The 24,699-nt window shown below is 38.9% G+C and overlaps 1 protein-coding gene across 2 annotated transcripts in view; it reads right to left on the minus strand.

Annotated features, from left to right (window-relative positions):
• Positions 1-13,329: 13,329 nt before the first annotated feature.
• Positions 13,330-24,699, minus strand: part of PLOD2 (procollagen-lysine,2-oxoglutarate 5-dioxygenase 2) — a 47,030-nt gene continuing 35,660 nt past the window's right edge. For both annotated transcript variants that reach the window (XM_082287775.1, XM_082287774.1), the window contains exons 11-19: positions 22,994-23,098; positions 22,606-22,731; positions 21,297-21,438; positions 18,578-18,691; positions 18,114-18,179; positions 17,535-17,639; positions 15,482-15,628; positions 15,126-15,251; positions 13,330-14,086 (exon numbers count right to left, since the gene is read on the minus strand). In XM_082287775.1, coding sequence (XP_082143901.1) covers positions 13,931-14,086; positions 15,126-15,251; positions 15,482-15,628; positions 17,535-17,639; positions 18,114-18,179; positions 18,578-18,691; positions 21,297-21,438; positions 22,606-22,731; positions 22,994-23,098 — 1,087 coding nt within the window. In that variant the 3' untranslated portion in view covers positions 13,330-13,930. The remainder of the gene's footprint in view (positions 14,087-15,125; positions 15,252-15,481; positions 15,629-17,534; positions 17,640-18,113; positions 18,180-18,577; positions 18,692-21,296; positions 21,439-22,605; positions 22,732-22,993; positions 23,099-24,699) is intronic.

The raw sequence follows: 24,699 nt of genomic DNA on the forward strand, positions 1-24,699 counted from the left end.
AGTTTCACAGGCTTTATTCTTCCTCTGAATCACTTCAGCTCTGAAACAGTCTTCCAGTTAAACAGCCATTTCTGAAAGTGCTTTCATCCAAATGACAACTCAAATAAAATATACTACACACATTTACTTGTCCTTAATAGCACCTTCCCTGATGGATATATACTTCCCATACATCTAGGAGATGAAACCTGATCAGAGATATGAAGAATTCGCAAGGATGCAAGATACAATGAGCAAGCAGCTGCTTTATTAGCAGCCATACAGCTCTTGATTTAGAGGCTTCATTCACTCAGAGCCAAGGAACATCTTCTGTGCCTGATGCTATAAATGTCAGTCAGGACTAAAAATGGCAACAGGAGATTTCTGTTGTTGCTTCCCAGCCATGTCACCCGAGCCCAGTGAAGCTGAACGGAGGACAGAGGAAGCAGATGCCCTGGCAGTGGCACAGCAGCCCCAGCTCTTGCATCCACACCTCCTCCTGTGTTCCTGCAGTGAAGATGGCTGTTGAGGGAAAGCAGAGCCATGAAAACAAACAGGTCTCCCAGCAACCGCCCACAGCCCAAAGCACAGACTGAACCCGCTCTGCATCTCGAAACTTTCCACCGATGTGACGAAAGCCTCGGCTCTCCAGCACTGCCTCGTTCTTTCAAAATTATCTGGGACTGCCAGATCTGTAGTCATCCTTGGCCAAGAATGACCTCTCAGGATAAACACAGCATGACTTACCCAGCTGACAGCCCAGCTGTGGTTGCAGAGTGCTGTAGGATAACCAGGGCATCCAGCGGGACGCTGAAGACCAGCACTGTGGTGTTTGTGAAGCGGTGCTGACACATGGCACGAGAGCGACTTGATGCCCCTTCATATTTCCAACACCCTGCTTGCTTTGTAAAGAAAGCTGTCTTCGCCCTTGCGCCACCAATCTGCTTTAACCTGGTTCAGTTCAACCAACCACAGAAGTCCCATGGTAAGTAAAGATACTTGCTAGGTTTTCCATTCGTATAGGAAAAAAGGTTCTTAACCCTTTATGCACGCCTTCAGTGCATTTAGAAGGAGCAAAACGTTAACTAACCACTACATAAGATAAGGAAGGGTTTTTTTCTGTATTGTTCTTTAAGGACAGTTAAGGAATTTCTTTATTTTCCAGTTATTTTTTGAAAATGCTCTTCCCATTCACCACATCTAGAAAGGAAATCCCTCAGCATGAAAAGGCTCCATGCGGTTCAAAACCATAACTTTTCAGCTCACATAGAAGGGGAAATCAACAATCTCTAGTAAGAAAACAACTGCAGCTGTATTCTCCAATCTGCCACACCCATAAGTCCAAAAGCCAATCAAAAAAATTCAAACTGGCATTACTCACAAAGAAATTGCCTCTTCTGTTAATGACTTCCTTTGACAATAATGACTTCCTTTGACAATAGAATTACATTGAAACAATTGAACTTTCCCAACAGAGAACTTACGAGGTAACACACAGATTTCACATTCTATTAGTCAGCAGCCCAAGATCTAGTCCAGAGCAGGTAAAGAAAATAAATTAACAATGAATATTTATAAAACATAATAGCCCATACAGTTTTAAGGTGCAAAACGTACATAATTTTTCCTTTTTGTATTTTTCTCTGCAGCCTACAAACCACATAATCAGTTAATGCATTCACTGAAGCATACAAAGTTTCCATTTAAATTTTTCTGACTTGACTGAGCAGAAAAATCCATCAAATTAGAGCTGATAAAAATGGCTCTATCCAGCTACCTCGTTAAGAAACTTCCAGAAATGGTTTTGTACAAATATTTCTTTTTTTGAATATAGTTTTAAGTTCTATATTATTTTTCTGACCTGGCTTTGAAAACATACAACTAAACATACATGTCAGTGGTCACATTTGACGATGTCTTGGTAAGGACTGAAGAAAAGCAAAAATAAAACTAGGGTTTCAGTATCTGGAACAGTAAATAATTTCAAAGAAACATGATGACATTTTACTTCTGGGAGGTAACAGTTATTTTCTCTTATCCAAATAATTAGCAGAAAGGCTTGGAAAAGCAGTCACACCTCTCCAGGTAACTTCATACTTACCACGTACACCATATGGAAATGGCACATTCAACCAACATCTAGGAAAACACTAACCACATTATTAGCCCCATCACATATTAACATAACCTCTATATATTAAAATTCAAATTTACAACAGCGTGAGAGTCAGAGGCAGCATTTCATTAGAATGTCAAACAGGTACAGGAGAGACTGAGCACAGAGCAGGGAGGAGGAGGCCTCTCTGCTGACGAGGGAAGGCAAGAGATGCTCCTGCAGCATTGCACTGGCTGGTGTTGCTCTTGGCTCCCACAGTCCAGCAGATTTTGGGTTCACACCAGAAGACATTTTTAGAAAGTAACAGAAGATGACCAGGGAAGAGATCCTGCACCAAATATCAGCTTGCTGGGAAAGTTTAGTCTTTCTTTCCCTGCTCTGCACATGGAGCTGGCAGAGGGCTGTGTGTGGTGTTTGAGGCCATCCCTGCTCAGAGCCCCCTCCTGCCCCCAGCCCCGAGCCGGGAAGCACTCGCGGGAATCACGGACGCTCGCCTGGCAACTGAGTCACTCAGCCAGGGGCCATGGCCAAGACTGGAATCCGAGAGCCTGCAGCCTCTTCCCAGATCTGCTGCCAAATGGAATGAACAAATCAGTTCTTCTGAGCCACAATTTTCCCATCAAATACTCTGACGCACTTAGAAGAAAGCGAGTGCTGCTCTATTACCAGACACTATTTCATCCTCTGTAAATTGCAACTTCTACCTAAAAATGTGGGTATGCAAGTATTATTCATGACATTTTTAGGGACATGTGGACAAATGCACACTGTCCAAATATGACCATACTGCTTGACTTGAAGCCTATAACTGTACCTGAAGTACTACGTTAAGTACTTTTGCAGCTTTTATTTCTGTCCTAATTTCTATTATCCAGACCCCCTCCTGGTTTTAACAAGCATTTGTAAAATTCAATTTTGGCCACAGGATGGCAGAGTATAAAAGCACTACTTTACAACTTCCCACCAGAGGAAAAGTACATAGATAAGAAAAAGCCTTTTTTTATCTTCCATTGTCTGTTTGCTCATACTTTTATTAACTAGGTTAAATACTTTGACCTCCCCAGCAAATTACAGAAGAGAGTTTATAGAACCCACAGATCCTGAAATGAAATTGAGAAAGGTCATTTCCAAGAAGAAGCTTAAGTCAAATGTGCAGAAATTCAGCTTTTTGCAGGCATGGCCCCAAAACAGATCTCACTATTCTATTGTTCATACATAGTGCTATTTTAATCGTTTCAAAATTATGGTTATTTAGTCTCTGTTTACCAGAGTTCTAAAGATTATTCTTGTGAGCAGCCTTAAGTAACCACCAAATAAATTAAATCATGTTCTTGTGGTATATTTATGCAATACATACCCAAGATACCACAATAAAGACCAGAAGCATAGCAAACAGGAGGCCGTTGTAGGACTACACAAAACTCAGTCCTACATTTAAGCCTTTTTTCATGCTGTTATTATTCTTGCTTTAAGTTTCATGAATTTGAGAATTCTAGTAGCCTTCTGCCCCAACTTCTCATGAAAATGAGCACAGAATGCACCATTAAATATTCAGAGGGCCTTCTCTGAGCTTCATGTGTTATCATTTAACCAAAGCATAATGCACTCCAGCTTGTAGAGGGCAGCAGTTCAGTTCAAAGAGTTTTTACACACCTTCAAGTAACTTCCTGAGTGATAAATAAATACAAAATTGACATTGTGCAAAGCTGTTAGTCCACTATCTATGCGAGCCTTTAGACAGTCCTGAATGTACTGCTAGTCTAAAAAGGAAAGGAAAGTTTTATTTTGGCATTTGGTTTGAATATATTTATTTCTGAACTAAAGGAGGGATGGAGGGAGAGGAACTGGAGCCTGAAGAAGCATACCATGAAGAAACCATACTTCACATTTAAGTAGAATTTTTATTGCCAGTGGTACTGGCAATGTTGTTGGACTGTTTCCACCTTTCCCACACCACTCTACTACAAAGAAAAACATTCATAATTCAAAACTTAGGCAGTTGGAAAGCTAGATGAAAAGGAAGAATATTCTCTTTATCAAGGTTCACTTTATACAGAGAGCTATCAACATGCTGAACTCAAGCCAGGTGGGAACACAGAAAGAAGCTCTGTATCTACAACCAACTTCCAGGAATCCAAGAGAAGCCATGAAACGTTTCGTGAAACAGTGAGGAAGGACTGCAGGCATCTCTGTAATCGCTTTACCAGTGGACCACAGGCATTTAGGAAAATACTGGATTCAAGAAAGAAGCTCGCACAAGGGATGGAGAAATGCCATGTCTTAGTGCTCTGCTTGTACCATGAGACATTGCACCAAGCAACACACACAGAAGGCAGCACAGTAAAGTCAAAAAATAATGAATTAAATTTATCTAACAGCTGTTGGCAAGGAAACAAAGAGTAAACTCAAGTTGGGGTGGGGGAATGTAGGAGTTCCAATTAGTGGCCTTATAAATAATTCTTATTGTTTCCACTGGCCGAAAGTGAGAAATGACAGCAGAGATGCCTACTGGGAATTCAGCCCCTTAGAACAGAAAATGAAAGACAACAGAGGATCTGTTAACTTCTGACATCATCAATATATTTCACTCTCCATTACAGCGTGGCAAGTGGATTGAAATAAGACACTTAATGCTATTTTTTGCATGAAGGATAGACCATGATATGCAATGCTGTCACTTGCTCACTCAATTCCACTGCCTTGCACTTTTTCTAAACTCATTTCTTATAGATTAATATTTATAACTTTATTTCATATAAATCTACTTGGTTCCATTATTAAAAGAAAAAAAAAACCCAAAAACAAAAACAAACCCAAAAAAACAAACCCAAAAACTTATTTCTTTTGTTTTAAAAATGAAACTGAATCCCAAATCAGTTTTCTTTAGTAGGTTTTTTTAAAAAATTCTGCAAGCTTCAGTAGTGAAAGGAAAACATTCTTATCATTAGAAACAAACACTCATCACTTCTCAGGCATTTAAAAGTGAAAAGATAAAAATCTAGTAAAGTTTGCTTTAAGTTTCTATCCTGAGCAGATTTTCTATGGAAGACATTCAGTCCAAAAGAGCTTCCTTGCTTTGAAGTAAAGAAGCAGCACTACAATACAGCATGCTGCACACAAAATCTTCAGCTTGGAGATAAGCACATCAAAAACAAAAGGGCAAAAGCAGATGGGAATATTTATAAAAGAACTACAGAGAAGCAGAATTTATATATGAGTTACTTACAGTAAATACAAGAGTTACCCTTATCTAAAATTTTTTTTGTGAAGCAAAAAAATATTTTTCAGCCTTATGAGACCAATTCCTTCTGCGTTAGCAAGGAGCTGCAGTTTTACTTTGTGCATATTTTACTCCATTATCTGCAGAAATCAAATAACTCTGTAAGGGCATTTTCAGCAAAAAGATTAGGATTTCCTTACTGCAGATCTCCTACACTTTGTCAACCAGAGTTTCTTTATATTTAACCACTCCGATTATGTATTTTTACTATTTCTCTGAAAGAAAGAAGTGTTCACTTCTCATTTCTATAGTTCTAGCAATTTACATTGCTCAAGAACTGTATTACCTCCCTTCATTTCCCAATTGAAAACAAGAAACAACCAACGAAGCAAATACAAAGGGCATAACAAACCAGCCCTGATAGTGCCATGGAAAAAACACAGAGTGTGGTATCAGCCTTCCCTCTTCCTCTGTGTCAGTGCTCTGCTTGGACACCCATCAGGCCCTGGCGCTGCTCTACAGTTGCCATCCTGCTCCCACAGATTCACAAGAAAAACAACAGAAAGAGCTCTAGCTGGATTTCTCAATTACCAAGACAGAGAAGCTTCAGTTGCTCCCATCCTCAAGGAAAGAGTGTCTTTAATTCCCAACTGTAAGGGCCAGGTGAAATTTCAGCATCCTTTGAGATGAGCAGCCTTTCATTCAACAATTGTCTTATTCCTAACTGTGAAGCTTGTCCAGGAGACCAGAATTGTGCACCTATGCTCTCTCAACCCTTGGCCTTTGTGGTCTCACTATCAAATTACACCTCCTGCTTTGCAGGAAATAGATAAATTAGCACTTTAGGCCCAAGTATTTTGCAAGCCTCTTACCAGCTCTCATGTACCCACAAGCAGAGGACACGTTGAAGCTGTGGGCAAAAGCTTGTCCTAGCTGAAATTAATCCTTACATCAGCAACCTGCACTCATAAATGCAATCAGTGTCAGTTCTGCATGAAATCTGTCAAAAATACACCTGTCCCTATACTTGACTACATTTTGCCTGCTGGCTTAGCAGAACTTGTCATGGAATTTTAATGCCAAGCAGGAGACTGGGTAGGTATTAGAGCTACATGGAGTATTGCACGTGGGGGCATCTTAGCTAAGGAACACCTTGAGTAAGCTGGTAGTTTGGCTTTATTTCTGAATACAGATGTTTTAATGATATCTCTCATTTTGATTGTACACGAAGAAAAGGCCCTTCAGGAACAAAGTCTGCAACTAGAAGCTCTTTTTAAATAGAGATAAAATTGTACTAAGAAAACACATTGGTCTTCAGGCTGTGGTATTGTGATGATATTCCTCAAGTGCCATCTCAAGGTTCTGGTCACAAAATACTCCATGTATGGAATATTTTTGTTGTCTTAATGGCTGCAAAGTTTTTCTCTCCTCTGCAATATGATATCTATATTTTTTTGGAGCTTTTTGAGCATTTGAATGCTGCCACAGCAGTATATTAATGTGCTTTTGTTCCCTTCAGACTAAAAAAAAATAAAAATGGGAACAGCTTGCCAAGAACAGATCCATTTATTTGCTCAAAAAACATTTCAAGAACACCTGCACAGCTATTTTGGAAACACACTGGGGTGTTCATTCAGCTTTTCCTTTTTGTGTAACTTCAGGTAGATTATGTCTAGCTAATGATGGAAAACACAGAGCATTTCCCATACGTTTATGTTCAAGCTAAAGAACATCTCATTTTTTCCTACTTTTGTTATTTTAACAACTAATATGGATCAATTAATTCACACAAAGTTCATATTTATATGCCCTGTTTGTCAGTAATATTTAGAGAAAAAATATGCCCTGCCTGTGTACTCTTCTCTGCACCCTAATTTTCAACAGAACGGGATAATTTTTTTCAGTATGAGATGCACAATGAAAAAATCCTGTTTGCAGAACAAGGCCAAGATACAGCCAGGCTATAGAAAAAAATCAAGCATGGGTCTGTGTGCATACATATACACTGATGGATAATGTGATGAAGACTAAAAAGCCCTCACCACACACCGACCACAGCAGTGAAACATGGCTCTGGTCACCTGCTCCAACAGCCACGAGCAGTGCCACTGCTCAAGATGAAGGATTTGCCCACAGGATCCAAAAAACTGCTCCTGCCTGGAGCCCTCTATGTCTATCTCATCCCACTGGCTGCATACACTACTAGAAAAAAATCAGGAAGCCTCATCTGTACTTCTTTACAGAGCACAGCTCAGTTATACCTCTGATATACAATAGCTCCTTAGTTCTGATCCTAAGGCATCCTTCATTACCACAGAAGAAGCAGTTTCAAAATTTACATTTCAAGAACACTTTAGAATAAAGATCCCTTGTCTCTGTCTTCCTTGCTCCTGCCTCCAATCATGCAAAAGCCATCGGCCACCCATACTTATTTTTTGTCCCTGGAAAGCTGACATCTGGCAAACACATGAGGCATGAAGGGGGCATGGTTTCGATGGAGAGACGTGCACTGTATGCCTGAGTGATGGGGACACAGGCCATGAGTCTAAGAGAACTAAAAGTTCATAGCACATGTGGCCAAAATGCTCTCATGCAGATTAACACGTGTGGTTGAAGTATAAGAACTGAGAATTTCCTCTATTTTCAAGTAACACTATCGAAATCTCCAGTTTACAATTCCTGACAGCACAGCAAAGACAAGACTGTGACAGCTGGATCCAGAAATTCTAAGGCAAATCACTCTTTTATATACCAGGACCCATTCTGCTTTACTTGGTACGTGTCTTAAACAATGACTAAATGCTTGAAATAGCTCCCTGGGTGAATCACAGTGTACAGAAGTGATTCAGATATGATGAGTCTCTAAATTTAGCTGCGCCAGAAGTTCATTGTTGCACTGTGTACCCACCCACCTCATACAATCTCCCAGCACTGCCAAAGATAAAACTAGCTTCTAGTAGCTTATACCTAATACTTTCTACCCCATCTTCTCATGCATTCTATTTACTTCATGCTGGAGGTACCTTTCTTTAGAAGGTGCTTCTTACAGAAATGCCTTAATTGCACCATGCCTGTGTTGGAAGCCTCTGAGGAAAAAGCAAGTTAACACCCCCCAAATCTTCATCTCTCATAAGCTCAGAGACTGGATAGAATTTAGGAGCTAAAACATCAGAGGAGTTAATCCTTACAAAGCACACTCCATTTTCTCTAAGCTCTTTGTACACATCCTGGGGCAACTAAGTTGTTATCAATCTCTAGCAGCAAACCCTGGGTTTCTCTGTAATCAGTGTGCTTACTGTGGGACCAGAGCAGGATGCAGCTCACTCTCTCTGATACCCTCACCAACTCCATCTCTCCATCCTGACTGCTACCACAAGAGGTGAAGACAGACCTATTGTTCAAATATTAACATCACAAGTTCAACACACCTTCCCATTACACAAGAGTGATAATTGTTATCAGTCAGCAACTTGATTTAAGGAACAAAGATCTGAGCAATTGTTCTGCTAGTCCTGCTGCTAGAGACACAGAAGTGGAAAACAGCAAGGCTGCAAACCTCCTCTTCACACACTGCCAGGGGATGACCATACATTGTGAGAGATCAGTAACCCATGTCTGAGAAAGCTTAAAGCCTGAAGTGTTAGTCAAGCCCACTCTGAAGGCTAGGTCCTGATGTTTCACAGTATTAAATATGGTAAACTATCTCATGGGCTTACATTACATTGTCATTCCAAATCAGGTTGTGAAAATGCAATGCTTTCATGTCCTGTCTACGCTACAGACATTGTAGCAAGGAAGTAGCTTATAATAAATTCCTTCTGCTCCCTTCCTCCTCTCTCTGCTCCCTTCTCTCAACAGAGTGCAGAAACAAAATGGTGCAGAGTCATTAGTAGTTGAGCAACTCCTTTCACAACTAAGCAAAATTCTGGGAAATAGGAGAACTCTGGTTTGAGGCCAGAAGACCAGTTCCTGACTAAGTCTGTTTCTACGTGACTATACAGCTCCCTTGCCAACCTCAGGCATTCAGACTTTCAACAACCATACACCAGAAGTAAGTGGAGCAGGCAACTGCAAAGGGATCAATATTCAGGACCAAAACACAAGCAGGTTTTTTTCAAGAAAGCGCAGTTTTCTCCACTGCCTAAGCAGCACAGCATCACCCCAGGCCAATACCCTCCTCAGTGGCCAGGCTCCCAGCTTTGCTACTTCTGCAGCTGCACTGACGCCAATACAGGCTGTAATCATGCTGACTGAGATCCTACTTTTGAACTGTTGCCATACTCTATTAAATAACTTAAGACTAATATGATTTTATCAGACAGCTGATCTTACATTTGATCCTCATGCAAAATAATCCTGAAGGGCATTGCTTTAACACAGCCAAAACAGCTTTTCTGAAGTGAAGCTTAATCCAGAAAACTCACTTTCCAGAAGCAATAAATTACCAAGAGAAAAAGATGATCCTGCATTTAACAGCCTTAGCATCATGCCAGGATATCAACTGCTTCTCAGACGTTCTCCTGTTAGTTTAGGATTGAGGTGCTGTAGGAACACAGCTCTGTGCAAACAGCTGCAGAAGGAAACAATTCTGTGAGGTGAATTCTGAACTTTCACCCATCTCTTCCCTCATTCTGCCTTCCCCCTAGCCCTGAAATACAATAGAAGACAGCCACCACCCTGTAAGTGGGATGCACTTATACTTATTTGACCCATATGTCAAATAAGAAGAGAATTATATACAGAAGAAAAAAAAAGAAAATAAAAGGTGGCAAGATGCCAAATATTTCACTGAAGAATGTAAAAGCTTCTCTTTCCATTTGTAATTAAGGTTTGAACTAAGGTTCTTCAGTACTGTTGAGGAAGACTATCTGCTTTATTATAGATTCCAAGTAACTTCTTAACTTCTTTTATTAAGATACAGAAAGTATTTGGGAAAACGTTGGAAAGCCATTTAAGTGGCACTTCCACCATCTGCGTACAACAAAATCCTGGCAGTCATAAATTAATTACTTATTCTTGCAACTCTACAGTTAACACTACTAGTGCAAATCTCATCTCTAAGAACTACCAGTATCAACTCTAGGAATGTATTTTATGAAAGCTCTGCCCTCCAATTCATACTCTGCTGTGGCATCAAAAAAATCCCGTAATGAAAAAAAGTAATAGTCAAGTAATTTATTTGACAGCTCAGTCACAGGGGCTGCTAAGACAGGTACTGTCTTCCCTTTCACTCAAAAAAATAGCAGAGCAGCCTACTGTGCCACACAAGAAAGTGAGGATTCAGGGAGGCAAAGACTCAAAAAAATACTTACTCATTCCAGAACTGAATCCACTGAAGACCATATCAGAAATAAATCTAATGAAACTGAAGTTCTTCAAAAAGCTCATTGCAGTAGCTGAAAAGAAAAATCTGAACCAGTTCTTTCAAGCAGAAAAACAAAAGCAAAACTGGTTACATGCACATGGGAGGAAAGAAGTACAAGGGTCCTTTCTAGACTTTTCTGTCTCTTTAATATCTCTATCTGCTGCAAAAGAGAAGCTGCTGTGGAAGCCCTGCGTTGAATTAGCATTTAATCCATGAATACAGCAGATGTGGGGGAAAAGTCATTATAAAGAAACAGGCACACTCAGATTTCATTATTATTGCCTCACTGAAAAAATTCTGTATTCTTCTGGGGCTTGTCATACTCTTACCCACTCACAGTAAGCATGAAATCCTTTGGGGGGAAAAAAAAATGAACAGACAAATAGATACTGCGATTACTTGTTGAACAGTGATGTTAAAAGAAGATTAAATGTGTAAAATACGACCAAAAGCACCAAACATTTCTTAGGAGTAGAGCTGAAATAGTTCACAAATATGAAATAAAACCAAGCTATACTCAGTATCTTTAACCAAAAGGAGACTTCAGAAATCTCTTGCCTATATACTGCTTCCTTACCCACACCTCAGTCTCTCCATGTATTTAACAGTGAAAAGTAAAGCTAGATGAAAGAAGAACAAACAAATGTCTCATCTCTTGCAGAGCACCCTTATGTCCCTGTACTCCCAAGGTTTCTCATAAACTGCTGGAATTTAGGTTGCTGCTTTCCTCCTGATGCATGTATCTTCTATGCCCCAAAACAAACTTTGTTAGAGAGACACAAGCAGCTTAAGTGCTTTTAAAAGTAATGAAATATAGAAAGAATTTTCACTTCTTTCACTTCTGTTTAGTCTGTGTGAGTTCATATCCTCACATTCCAACAGCACAGCAAAGCTTTAGTAACTAATTCAGGTGAACTGTTCAGAAGAAATTTCTTTTCCTGGCATGTGTCAATTCCTAAGAAATTAATGAGAAAACTTCCATACCTGTTGCTGTCCACCTGAAGCTCATCTGCCACCCTTTGCAAATACTTTATTGAAACAAGAAATAAGAGAGAACCTTAGTAACAGTAACTTGAGCATGGAAAACACATTTTCCCTTCCAACAAATGTGGAGCACAGTAAATACAGCATTATGTGTCACTGTGTAACAGAGTGAACTAAGAGTTGCAAACACAAAAATTTAAGAGGAAATAAAGTCCTCAGGGTTTTCTTGAGGGCAAAATACACACCAAAAAAAATGAAATATGGCTGAGAATTACAGAATACAAATTAAAGTACAAGTGGGGGGGGAGGGGGAATTCTGCAAAAACTCCCGTGTTACAGGACTGTATTTTTGTAATTTTTTTTCCAACAAATCTCAGAACAATAAACTGTCTTTTAACTGATCCAATGGTAAAAAAAATTATTCTGTTCTAAGTTAGCCTAAGAGACCACAGACAAATGCTCCAAAAAAGATGATTAACAAAGGCTGCTTTCATTTTGAAGACCTGAAGATTTTCTTATCTGTAAGGTTCTTCTAAGCACAAGCAGTAGAGAGACACTGAGACAGCTGTTACATGCCTGGAAACAATGCTGAGGGATATCAAGCCCCAAATATTAGCTTGAAAAGGAGAAAGGTTGACAGTGTAAAGAGAAATTAAAAGAAAGCACAAAATTTCCTGTCAAAAGCCATCCCTTTTCAAGCCAGCCCATTTTAATACATTATTGAGGCTAACTCACTTTGATGTATTTGCTACAGCATAACTTTAAATACGGCTACAACTCATTCGTCAAAACTGCAGAACAGGGAAGTAAGCAGATGTGGTTATTTTCAGTAAAAGAAAAATCTTTGAAACTCTCCCCTAATCCTGTCAGCTGCAAATAAAGTTTCTGTTTAGAGAATGTAATATAAAGCTTCTTCAAAGATACAGTTAAAAAGTGAAGTACTGTTTAGATCATCAAATAGCCTCTATATGAAAACAAAACCAAGAACCACCATTCCTGCTGGGGTCATTCTAAAAGCACAATGCAAGGCTTGGTACACAGGCACTAACAAATAATTTCAATAGACAACAACCCAAAATCTGACACTCCCATCTCCCACCTACAGATCATTAGAAAGTATTTGTCAGTAAATCTAGTTTCTTTAAAAACAGTGGCAAATGCAAAGAAACTACCTGATACAGTCAAGTTACAGCTGCTCCATTAATTTAAAATTACCCTTTATTTTTCACAAGGTTTTCCAACATGTCGTGCATTTTGGCACGGTAGACTGAGACAGTTAGCTTCAAGTTTCTTTAAATTACAAACAGTAGATACAGTAGGAATATTTTAAACCAATTTCTTTAAAATAAATGTCAAGTTAAGACCCTTAGCTTTAAAGAGAGACTGCCACCATTTCATTTTCCTGATACAAAATTCAAGTAATTTTATGAGTAGAAAACTGTCCCTATAAAACATCCTATTAAAATTTACCAGCGTTCTGAAAATAAGCATCAAATTTCCAGTACCAACTGGGTGCAACTACACATTTAGAAAAATAACTCAATTTAAACAAAGGCCACTTGCTGAAGAACAGTAATCTTTCAAAAGGATGAGTTCTCAGAACAAATGATAAAACATTTTCTCCTTAGATAAAGGATTTAAACCTTGTTCTACCTCTGCAATTAATTTATTTTTTTTCTTCTAAAGGTGTACACTTCAGTATTGACAATGAATTAAGAGAAAAGGCTACAGAGATGTTTTCCCTTCAGTATAAACCAGCATATGGAATTATTGCTTACCAGAAACAACTGTAAACAAGATTCATTTGATTTTGGTTTTTGTTTTTACGCTGTGATTTTTCTGTCATTGGTTGGTACCAAATATACAGACCACACAAACTTTAGCTGTGTCACTTTACTGAATGAAAACCACAATAAATTTTTCCGATGATTTTGTATTTAACATTCCTTGGGTTTTGGGTTTTTTTCAACGAAGAAATGGGTTCACTGTGCTTTTCCATTTTCTCTCCTTACCCACTCTTTAGGGCAGCAGAATGGAAAAACAAGTAGGACATGTTTACTTTGGGATTCAAGGCTCAGAGCAGATATCAAGAAATCTTCAACAATATTAGAATATTTTCTGTTTTTTCCTCCTTTTAGCCCAAAGTACCTCTGCTGTGTAGGAACATTAACTTAAAGTTTCTTTTATCACCATCTTCCAGAGGAGATCTATAAATAAATGTTTATGTAAAGAACACTGCTGTTGAAGAGGACAAAAAAAAAAAAAATTAAGGATCAATAAATGATACTGCAATGTATCTTGTGCCATTCAAGATAGGAAGTCCTTCGTGTAAATGCGTAAGTCTTCCTGGGTGCATGAAGCTCCATCCTTTCCTGGGAGACTCAATGGAGCAGTTGTACCTCAGAAATTTACATCCACCTCCCTGTGGTAAAACACAAACACAATAAAACCCTCAGCATTTATCTTGTGTTTTAATAAATTCCTTTTTATACATCCATCACTTCAAATAATTTGCTACTATTAATAGGCTGGGGTTTTTTCTTTTACCATGCCTTAGCAAGTTGTTTACATGAAACCATCTTTAGAGCATTAATTAACAGACAAGCATTTGCAATCAGATTTCCCCTTGTCTTGCTTTAGCATTCACTGGATAACAACTCATTCAAGCAGCAATAACTTTCAATAACTTTACTGTAGATTCTACCAGAGAGAAGCAAATCACGTTCACAGGCCTTGTTTCAGGACTGCACCCCTATCCAGGACAGCATTTAAACAAATTTTAAATTAATTAATCTGGCTGCTGCTTTCAAACTGAAGTTGTGCCTTCTAAAATAGTAAGTGTGGCAAGCACACTTATTGGTGTTAAGGGTTGTGAATGATACAGGCTTATAAATGCAACACGTTGAATTTCTCTATAAGTAAAAGTTCGATATTGCTGCCACTGCCCTGCCTAGCTCCAAACTCTGGGGACTGTTTAATTTGAATCAGTATCAGACTAGAAAATAATTTAGCTCAAAAAAACCCTAAACAGATACAGGAGTTAAAAACTTTCATTCTGTAGCTGATTTAAAAAACAATCATTAAAAAAACTCTACAGAAAAGAAGTCACTGAGTCAACTTGGCACTGTTCAAACTCTTGAAAAATTGGTTCTCACTATACAGGAATGAAGCATTTCAGAAGTGTTAAAAATGACTAACATCTCCAAAGTTTTACTTCAAACCCCTTCTCTCCCACCATCTGAAACCAGTTTGATCAATTCAGCCTGACTACATCAACAGTTCTGGATCCTGGAATTGAGCAAATTTAGTACCTGTCAAAAAAACGCAAGGCATAACGTATCTCAATTTGTGATGTGCATCTTTTCCTTCTCAGCTGGGTCTCTAAGTATATGTGTTTGGGCTCTAGTTTAGAAATAATATTAGATACTCAAAGGACAACATTTCTAAAGTCAGTAACTTACTTGAAAGTCCTCTCCTACTTTGTTGAGGGCAATGTTGATTGTGAATGTAGAGGAGTCGTGGTGAGGTCTGAGCGACCGTTGTCTGTCAGGGCTGTATTTTACAACAAAGTTCAATAGAGCATAGCCCTGCAACAAAATTTACAGTCAGACTTCAAGCTGTGAACTGCCAAGTCATACATGGAATTCCTGGGATTTTTTTTAAAGCTTAGCTAAAATAAAAATCAACAATATTCATCTTTAACTACTGCTATGTCATGTATAAACTCCCCAACCAAACCAAAAAGGATATATTCAACAAAATACTTAAATTTAGTCACACCATGGAGTAATTATGTGCAAGAGCTTTGAATCCATACCTTGGTATAATAGCCAGCAAAGACTTTTAGTGTTACTGGGGCAATGAACTCTCGTATGAAATGCAGCCATTCATTGTCCAGTCCTATTTGCTTCATATGAATGTCATCGGTTGGGACATTTTCATAACCTCCTGAAATGCGGCTGTCCTAATGAAAACACCACAGATAGCTTGGAAACAGGAACATGGAATGTTTCTGACATTTCAGCAAGTATTTACTTGAAATCTGCAGAATCACAGCTGCAACAAAGCAATGCTTCAATAGGCATCTGTGAGCTTGCTGTACAGCAACTCCACAGCTAACTGTCGAGGAAAAAAGCGTGCTGAGATATCAATGACCAAAAATTGGAAGTTTTTAAAGGATAAGTCAATATTTGGATGTGTCGCCTGTAAATAGGAGGGCTTCTTTGGATAATAAGTTTTATTTACTGAGCTGCAGATGCAACTGAAATTCTATCAGATCAAGAGACTACAGGCCTCAACTTGACAGGGTAATAAATGTTGAAATAATTTGAAGATAAAAGTACAATAAAATTCTTTCCAGAGGCTCCTACCTGCACTACAATTGTGACTACAGTTTCTCATAGCACCACATTTGTGAATAAGAGAAACATTCCTCTGATTTTAGTGGAAGCTAATAAATACCTTGAATTCTCTGAAAACATTGACACAACAGCTCATAACATTTGTGGGTAACTCCTTAGGGGAACAAGTCTGACAAATTAGTACTTAAGAGGTAAATGAGAAAAACTTGTCTGAACAGTTACCAAAAGCTCTCCAAAAATCAGCCTTGGGTAACTGTCAGGTACCTGCTACAGCAACTGCACCACTGTTAGTGTCTGATTTGCTAATTCAAAGTCTGCATTGGGCTTATGTGGCATAGCTTTGGTAGCAGGGGCGCTGCAGGGGTGGCCTTTGTGAGAAGCTGCTGGAAACTTCCCCTATGGAGCTAATGCCAGCCACTGCAAGGCAGACCTGCCACTGGCCAAGGCTGAGCCCAGCAGTGACAAGAGACAGCACCTCTGTGGTGGCAGTGCCTTCAAGAACGGGGGAAACAAAAACAGGGCAGAAGAAATTGCAGCTGGAGAGGAGACAGGATATGTGAGAGAAACACCTCTGCAGACACCAGGGTCAAGGAAAAAGCGGCAGGAGCTACTCCAGGCATTCGGGCTGAGATTCCCCTGCAGCCCCTGGTACAGACCATGGAGAGGCAGCTGTGCCCCTGCAGCCCACAGAGGTCCATGGGGGAGTGGAGATCCACCTGCAGTCCCCAGAAGACCCCATGGCAGAGCAGGTGGGGGTGCCTGAATGAGGCTGTGACCTCGTGGAAGCCTGTGCTGGAGAAGGGTCCTGGCAGCAGAGAGCAGCCCATGCTGGAACAGGTTTTCCGGCAGGATTTGTGACCCCACAGGGGGCCCACACTGGAACAGTCTGTTCCTGAAGGACTGCACCCCACGGAAGAGACCCACACTGGAGCAGAGGAAGAATGTAAGGAGTCCTCCCCCTGAGGGGAAAGGAGTGGCAGGGAATGTGTGATGACCACAATCTCCCATTTTCCCATCCCTATGCACTGCTGGGGAGGAGGAGGTAGAGAAAACGGGGAGTAAATTTAAGCCTAGGAGGACAGGAGGAGTGAAGGGAAGGTGTTTTTAAGAAGTGGTTTCATTGCTCATATATTACCAATTGAGCTCAAGTTGAGTCTGTTTCTCCTGTGATGGCAATTGTATGATCTCTCCCTGTCCCTGTCTCTCAGCTCATAAATCCTTTTTTATACTGTGCCTCCCTTTTCCAGCTGAGGAGGGCAACGACAGAGTGACTTTGGTGGGTGCCTAGCATGTACCAGGGTCAGCACACCACAACATTAATTTAAGAATGTCTCTATGTCTACTGAAGAAGCAGCTACATGGTAGACTAGACTAAGCACTTTATACCACAAAGCAGATGTTTCAGGTCATTGGTGATTGTTGGAATGTTTGTTTGTTGCACTACACTGTGACTTATTATTGTAAAAGTAGTTACGATCACTCATTATGTTTATATAGGCTGACACTTACTTGGTGTTTTCCACCAGACCACTGCCCAAAGTGTTCCATTTCTTCTACTAATTCATCACAGGCAGTGTCAGAAAATATGGGAAACCAAAACACATCTGGACATGGCTACAAGAAAAAAAAAAAGAAAAACCACACACACAACTTGATCCTCAAGCACATTCTCACAAAAGCAAAAACTCTGAGCTACATTCTAAGCCCTGACCCAGCACAAAGAATGTGTCAGTGCCCCCACACCTTCTGTGCCTTAGGGCTCTAAATAACAACCCTGGTCTTCCACATTACAGGTGAATGTGGGAAACAAAACTTAACACTGCTTTAAACACAAACAATTTATCCCAGGTTTTTATAAAGGCAACTGTCCCTAGTTGTCACAACTGATCATCCAATGCAAGTGCTCTGTCTGGATCAGTTGCATGAAAGCAGGCAGCCTATATCGAATGGCAAAAACACAGTTCTGATCCAAAACAGCAAAAAATCTGTTTAGTCACAGACCAAAACAGCATTTGTATGGAAATAGTTACTGCATGCCAATTTATTATCAGTGAGTCCCACAAATTTTTAAAAGCTGCTTCTACTCACCTGTTCTACTATGTTATCAGTGAAGATTTTTGAGTAATTTGGATTTATGTAAGTTTCCTTCCAGTCCTAAAAAAACATGATTTAAAAACATAACACACCAAAGACATTTATAAGTGATAAAAAATTATTTATATTCTATTCATTTGCTCTACTGAAAGCACTGGAAACAAACAATTTCTTATTCTTGTAAACAAACTGGTTCTCATCATATCAAAAATCATAAAACCTGTTAGCTCAGGGCCATATCTCCAACTTCATACTCTGGTCATCAGCTGGCTTACTGATATGATATATAATCATGTGCTTAGATGGGTGAGAACACCTTTTAGCACATAATCAGTATTTAGCACAGAGTAAACCAATGTTCTCCATGTAAAGACTTTAAATTTCAAGTCCTTTATATTATATAAATTTATACTTTTTTTAAAATAAAATAACTGTTTCATCAATAATTAGATGCATACCACAGGATTCTCAAATATCTGCCAGAGGTCATTGTTGTAGTGGGAGGTATTGTAATTGGCTGTAGAAAGAAGTCTTCCAAACTCATGTCTGTTGGTAATGTACATGAAAACACCCTATACCAAGTAGAGAAAGCACCATTAGCAAAACTGTCCATCTTAGCAAAGTCTTAAAAAGGTCTGTTCATGATTGCACTTTCATAAAACATAATCACATTTGTACAGATATTAAAAGTGCTGTTAATTTAGCATCTTAATTTTCAAATGGTTGACTCTAATCACCAACTACTCTTCATAACTTGTTGTTTACAAGCATTTGCCTGCACTTATTTTCTAAACACATTAAACCAAAATATATATTGTTGAAAACATATGTAGAGTTATAGAAAGGAAAAAGTAGAGGAGTGATTGGTTGATTTGTTTTCCAGAAAACCTAAGCAGACACACTGAAAGCATCTGATCTCAAATTGGAAATGCTCACACACAAGAAAACCAACATCTAGGCTTTAGTTTCAAATTCAAAACTGAAAGAATAAGCTAACAATCAAAGAGTTCACGAAAGTCAGAACAAGAAACTTATTTCAGAGTATTCACTACATGATCCATCTGGTGAATTGGCCTGAAATAAAAAGATATTGGCAGATACAGCACACAAGAATATTCAGATCAGCATCCAAAACAGCTGAGCACTCTGAAGTCTGTTCATGTAATTATGTGCAAGATACCAAGTGTGGTAAGATACAGTTTTATTACCAAGCTATTAACAGAAGGTATTAACAGAACTCTCTTGATTAGAAGTAGTAGCAGAAAATAGTATTTTTAAAAAGAAACTTAGATTCTATGGGATTTCTTTAGTTTAAGGTTTTTCAGACTAAAACTTCATTTCTGAAATGTTTGTGATTTTCGGATTTGTAACAGATGAAGGCATTACCATTTGGGTAGTTTGGTACTTCTGTCTATGTTTTTGTCTGAAAAAGAGTTAAACTGTTAGAAAGATAATGATTATGTTAAACATGCCCAGTTCTGGGTGCTTACCAAATCATAAAATATCTGCAGCAGGGAGAATAAGGAGGGCCTGGGTCAAGAAAAACAGCTTAAAGTGACAATGTGGTCACTGGGGGGGGGGGGCCTGGCAGACCTACCAGTGATTTGAGCTTTACTCCTTCCTAGGACTGCTCCATCCATTTTAGCTACAGAAGCACAGTGTCAGCACACCTTGACCTTAAAAGCACTGAGAAACCCCCCTGAGGAAACAAAGAGCCTTTCTGAGATGCTCTGAGCTGAGCATGAAAAGCCTGTCCCTGCAAAAACCTGAACCTTAGAAGGCTGAAGAGAAAGCTAGAGCAGTATTTCATCAGAGGAAGTGGACAGAGGAGAAGTATCTTCCTGTGGTAGAATGACACTGCATGTAATAATAAAAAAAATAAAGCAACACCTTTGGGGCTCTGAGCATATGGAATGTTTCCGAAGAAGGGGAGTCTTTTTCCCTTTGTAAAGTCTAAAATGAAGGAGAATCATCACATCAGTTTTCTGACACAATCTCTCTTTTTTCCGACTATCTTTAGGTTTCCACAGTTACATCAGGGAAATAGCAGCCCTTGATCAAAAGCTGATATGCCTTTACAGACAACATGCATCTCCAAGCAAAGCTCTTCATACACATGTCAAAGCTGTTTCCACCAGCCCCTTCTTATCTGCTGCAATACAAAAACAAGCACATACTAAACCCTCCTACAGCCCAGACTGAGAAAGAGGAAAAGAAGAAGCAATTTTCTGGTGAGCCAGTCAGATTAGTTTAACGAGCACATGGAAAGCACAGGTTTGCAGGAACTGATGCTGAGAAGGTTTGAATACAACAGGACTGGGCGGGGATGTTCTGAAGAATCAGTACAAACAGAGGAGATCATGCCTTGTTATGAGGGAATAAAAAAATGAATACTTGCCAACTTTTCTTGTTCAATTCAGCAAAAATATTTTTCAATGTTATAGTGTCTGGAAATAGGTCTGGTTTAGGTCTTATTTTGTCTCTGTGCTGAAACTAGTGTAAATATCAGTAGAAATATGGATTTACAGATTCATAACTTTACAGTACAAATAAGTTCTCTCATTACTTCCAGATTAATGCAAGTAACACTTATCTGATACAACTTTAATCTATCTGGACAAATTAATGAGTAATTCACGCTTCCTAAGAAGATTCCTACCATTTCTTAAATCACCTAGGCTTTTTATACAACACTGCCCATCATTAGTTTAAATATATATCTACTTAATAGAAAATTGCAAAATATTCCAACGTAGTCTGCTAGAAGCTCCACACTGTATAAAAACGTGCATGATACAGATGTTCCAAATGCATGGGTAAGTTTTAAGTCATACACAGCAGAGAAGTTGAGACCTCTTTCATCTGTTGAGGTTGTGCCAAGAAAGGTATTTTAACCTCAAGAGAAATTTTCAGGGAATTTAACTAGAAACCACCATGCAGTCAGTGCATCAGTGCACTGGTCTTGAAAAAACCTCTGTTCTCAACAATTTAAAGAAATACACCTGTCCCAGCCATCTGTTGGCACCTGAAGGGTTTTATCACACAAAAATTGGCCAGTACTTTGAATTAGAAGTAAAATATAATATCCAAGGTCAATCAAGTAAAGCAGTCTATGAGTACAGCAGGACACAAAGAAAGGTGTGTATTCGAAAGCAAGCTGTTATAGGTACACCTTACCATTTCCCTGGCATTCCTGCAGAGAGCCATATCAGGATCCAACTTATCACGCATGAAGTAGTTCTTTTCTTTCATCTCAGATCTAAGAGTTTGTCCCTTAATTAAGTATATATTAGCCATATAAGGGATATTCCATACTCCTCTGTGGAAAATAAAAACACAACTCAAAACCAGTTTAAAGCTATGAAAACTAATTTGTTGCCTATTCTATTAAATCAGCATTTCTGTATTTGCTGGCAAGACTAAGCAAGTTGCAAGGAGAAGAAGCTGAAAGATTCCCAAGACACTTGGAAAACTACATCTGGACATCTCAAATGTAGGTGTAGGCAGTAATTCAATTTATATGAAATACTGTTATAAAAATATAGCAAGGTCAAATTCTCTACAGTTTTAACTACACATGTACTTCATGTTTCCATAGCTAAGGCAATCAGTCAAACTCTCTTATAATATTATTCTACACTACCAGACGGAGAAAGTAACTCCAAAACAGATTTTTAAATGAGTTTAAAGACTTCACTGAGACTTCACACAGCTGGTCTGACCTCCTCACACAAATATCCACGGACCACAGCAGGTCATGTATTTATGTGAGTTGGGCCAATATCAACACAAAAGCATTGCTTTCAAAACGCTCCCTCTGCAGATTTCCCCTCTCTCAGTGCCACAAGCACATCTTTCAGCAGAGCAGGACTGAAAACAAGCCAGTCCTATTCAAGCAGTCTGTTTCAGACCTTTTTGTTCTTCCAGGGCAAAGAAAAGGCATCACCATATGGAACAGCCAAGCTCAGAACAGTATCACATTCATTTAAGGGAGGGATAAACCCAAGAGTTTATCCTTGACAAAAGTATTACTGAAGAGCTCCTTAAATATACCTGACATACAGAATGAAACACACAAAGAAATTATAGCTGTTCCATTGATTAAGATTTGACCCAAAGAGATGACAAAGTCATTTGTAACAACCATTCCTTTTGGCTGAGGGTCCAGGGATATAGAGTTTTGGGTTTGCTATTTGTTTGCCCTGCCTTTTTCTGTACTGTACACTGCTAGAGCAACCAGACACCATCAGACAGGTATCAGTAATGACTGTGCCCAGTACTAACACCAGCTCATCATGTTAAACACTGCTTTTTTTTCTAGCTATGAATGGGAAGAAACAATGAAACAGAAAATACAAAACAACAGAACTAACCTAAACTCTCCAGGAATAATACCATATTCTTGTATTTCCATGCAATATGTTGCTAATAACCTAGTAACCATACTGGTTGCCTTGACTTTAACTATTAGCTTACAGTTACTTACACTCTGTTCCCTTGGACAATATCCACATAATCTTCTGATCGAGCATAATAACCATCTGGGCTCAAAGCACCCCAGAAATTGGACCAAAGCTTCCCATGGCGAGTTACGAGCGGAGCAATTATCTTTCTGTGAAGTGACATATTGAGTAAGAAAATATGAAACTCTGAAGCATTTGAAATTCACATCAGGAATTGCTGTTTGACAGGAACAAAATGCTTTGTGAATTGTTGGCCTCCAAGCACGTTACGAACCATGGCAATGAAATACCACAAGTAAACAAAGAGGATTTAACTCTGCAAAAACAAACGAGATCTTATTTTTTCTGGACAGACCCCAGAGAATCATTTCAATTTAGAGGAAATTCTACAAAGTAAGAGATTTACTATACCTGTTCTGTTCTATCAGTATTCTTAAAGTTTTGGGGTTTGTCAGCACAACATCTGCATCTATGCTTAGGTAATATTCACATGTTTTATCCTGGCGACAAAGGTCCCTAAAAAGACAAAAAAGAATGATTAACTCACACATGTCCAGAAAAAATTCACAAACAACAAAACCTACAAAGATTTTTAAAAAACCCCAAACCACAAGTAAGTATTCAACTGATTCATGGCACTAAAAGCCCTCTGCAGCACAGTATTGTAAAGAAAGGTGTGTTTAAATTACAGTAGGGTGATTAACTAAAAAATTAAAATACATGCATCAGGTGCCTTTTATTTTTCTTTTAATAAACTAAGTGGCCTCTAGCCTGTACCAAGTGCAGTAATGCCTTCTATACAGTGTCCTAATGGAAAATGGGGCAAGGGGAAAATGCCACTAATTTACATAGCTGGGTATCAGTACAATCACTTAATAGTGAAGTATGACCTTATTTAGTAAGCTCCTCTAGCAAGTAACTGCATGTGGCTGTAATGCTGTCTTTGCAAAAAGATTCCACAGATGCAATCTGCTGATCTCAATGACAACTGAAACCTCATTGAGAGTGCAGGACAAAAACTGTAAATATATATTTAAAGACCTCTTCTTTGTCTTTTTGACCTACAAAAACAACACAGTTGGTAAAGAGAAATATAAAGTGATTGCAAAGGCAGTGAATTTATACTGGAGAAAGTAACTGAACATGTCCATACACTATTTCTATCAGTTGTGATTTTGATCTCAGAAGAATAAAGTATTTGCACAGATCCCCATGCCTTCAAGAGAAAGACAAAGAAAACACATTCTACTGTAAATATGAAAGATACACAGACTGTGTTTGTATAGTTCTGGCAGGGTGCACTTGTCAGGCCAAAACTTGGTACAGTGAATTCAGCTTTCCTATACCATCAGCATAGTAGGAGATTATAGCAAATCAAATACACTTTTAGAGAAAGTGGAACAACTTCCTCATGTCAATATTACAGCAATAGGTTCCTATCATGCAGGTGGTATTACTGAATTTGTCTATTTTACCTATTTTAATTCCACTGTAACAGCCTGAAACACTATTTTACCTTCTTGTTTTAAAATATCTATAAACAGGGCTTTAGCTTAAGTTCCACTTGATTTGATTGACTGTGACTGTTTTCTGCAAAGGCAAAGATCTGTCACTTCAGAAGATCTGATAAAGGGTGGATGTGACAGGCTACATACAAGTCAAGGTAAGGGCTGGCATGGCTTCCTGCCTGCTCTTCTTCCCCTCCAAACCTAGCACTACATCTTCCATCAGGATTACTACTTAACACCTTTTGGGTCCTTCTGTTCAAACCTTCTTCTGCTCAAAGGACTCAAGAGGTATGACTCTTAGAATCACATTGGAAGGTAGAGCACTTTTATTCCATAACTTTAAGCAATCCTCCTTCTTCAAGCTTGATCACTGAAGATGTAGCAATAATTTCAGACAAATTTTTAAAATACCCATGTGTCAGGAATGGTCTTCCCACTGCTGCTAAAACTGTTTGAACACACACCCACAGTTTAAATTTCTGGTCAGTCTCTGGGTTTGCCTTAACTGACATCTTCACTGCTAATTTTCTACCTTATATAGACTTGCAGCCCAAAGGGAGAGCACTTAAACCATTTGACAGACCCCTGAAAGAAAAGGTGTTCTAGATA

This window comes from Coloeus monedula, assembly GCF_965178545.1.
Source record: "Coloeus monedula genome assembly, chromosome: 10".
NCBI lineage: Eukaryota > Metazoa > Chordata > Aves > Passeriformes > Corvidae > Coloeus > Coloeus monedula.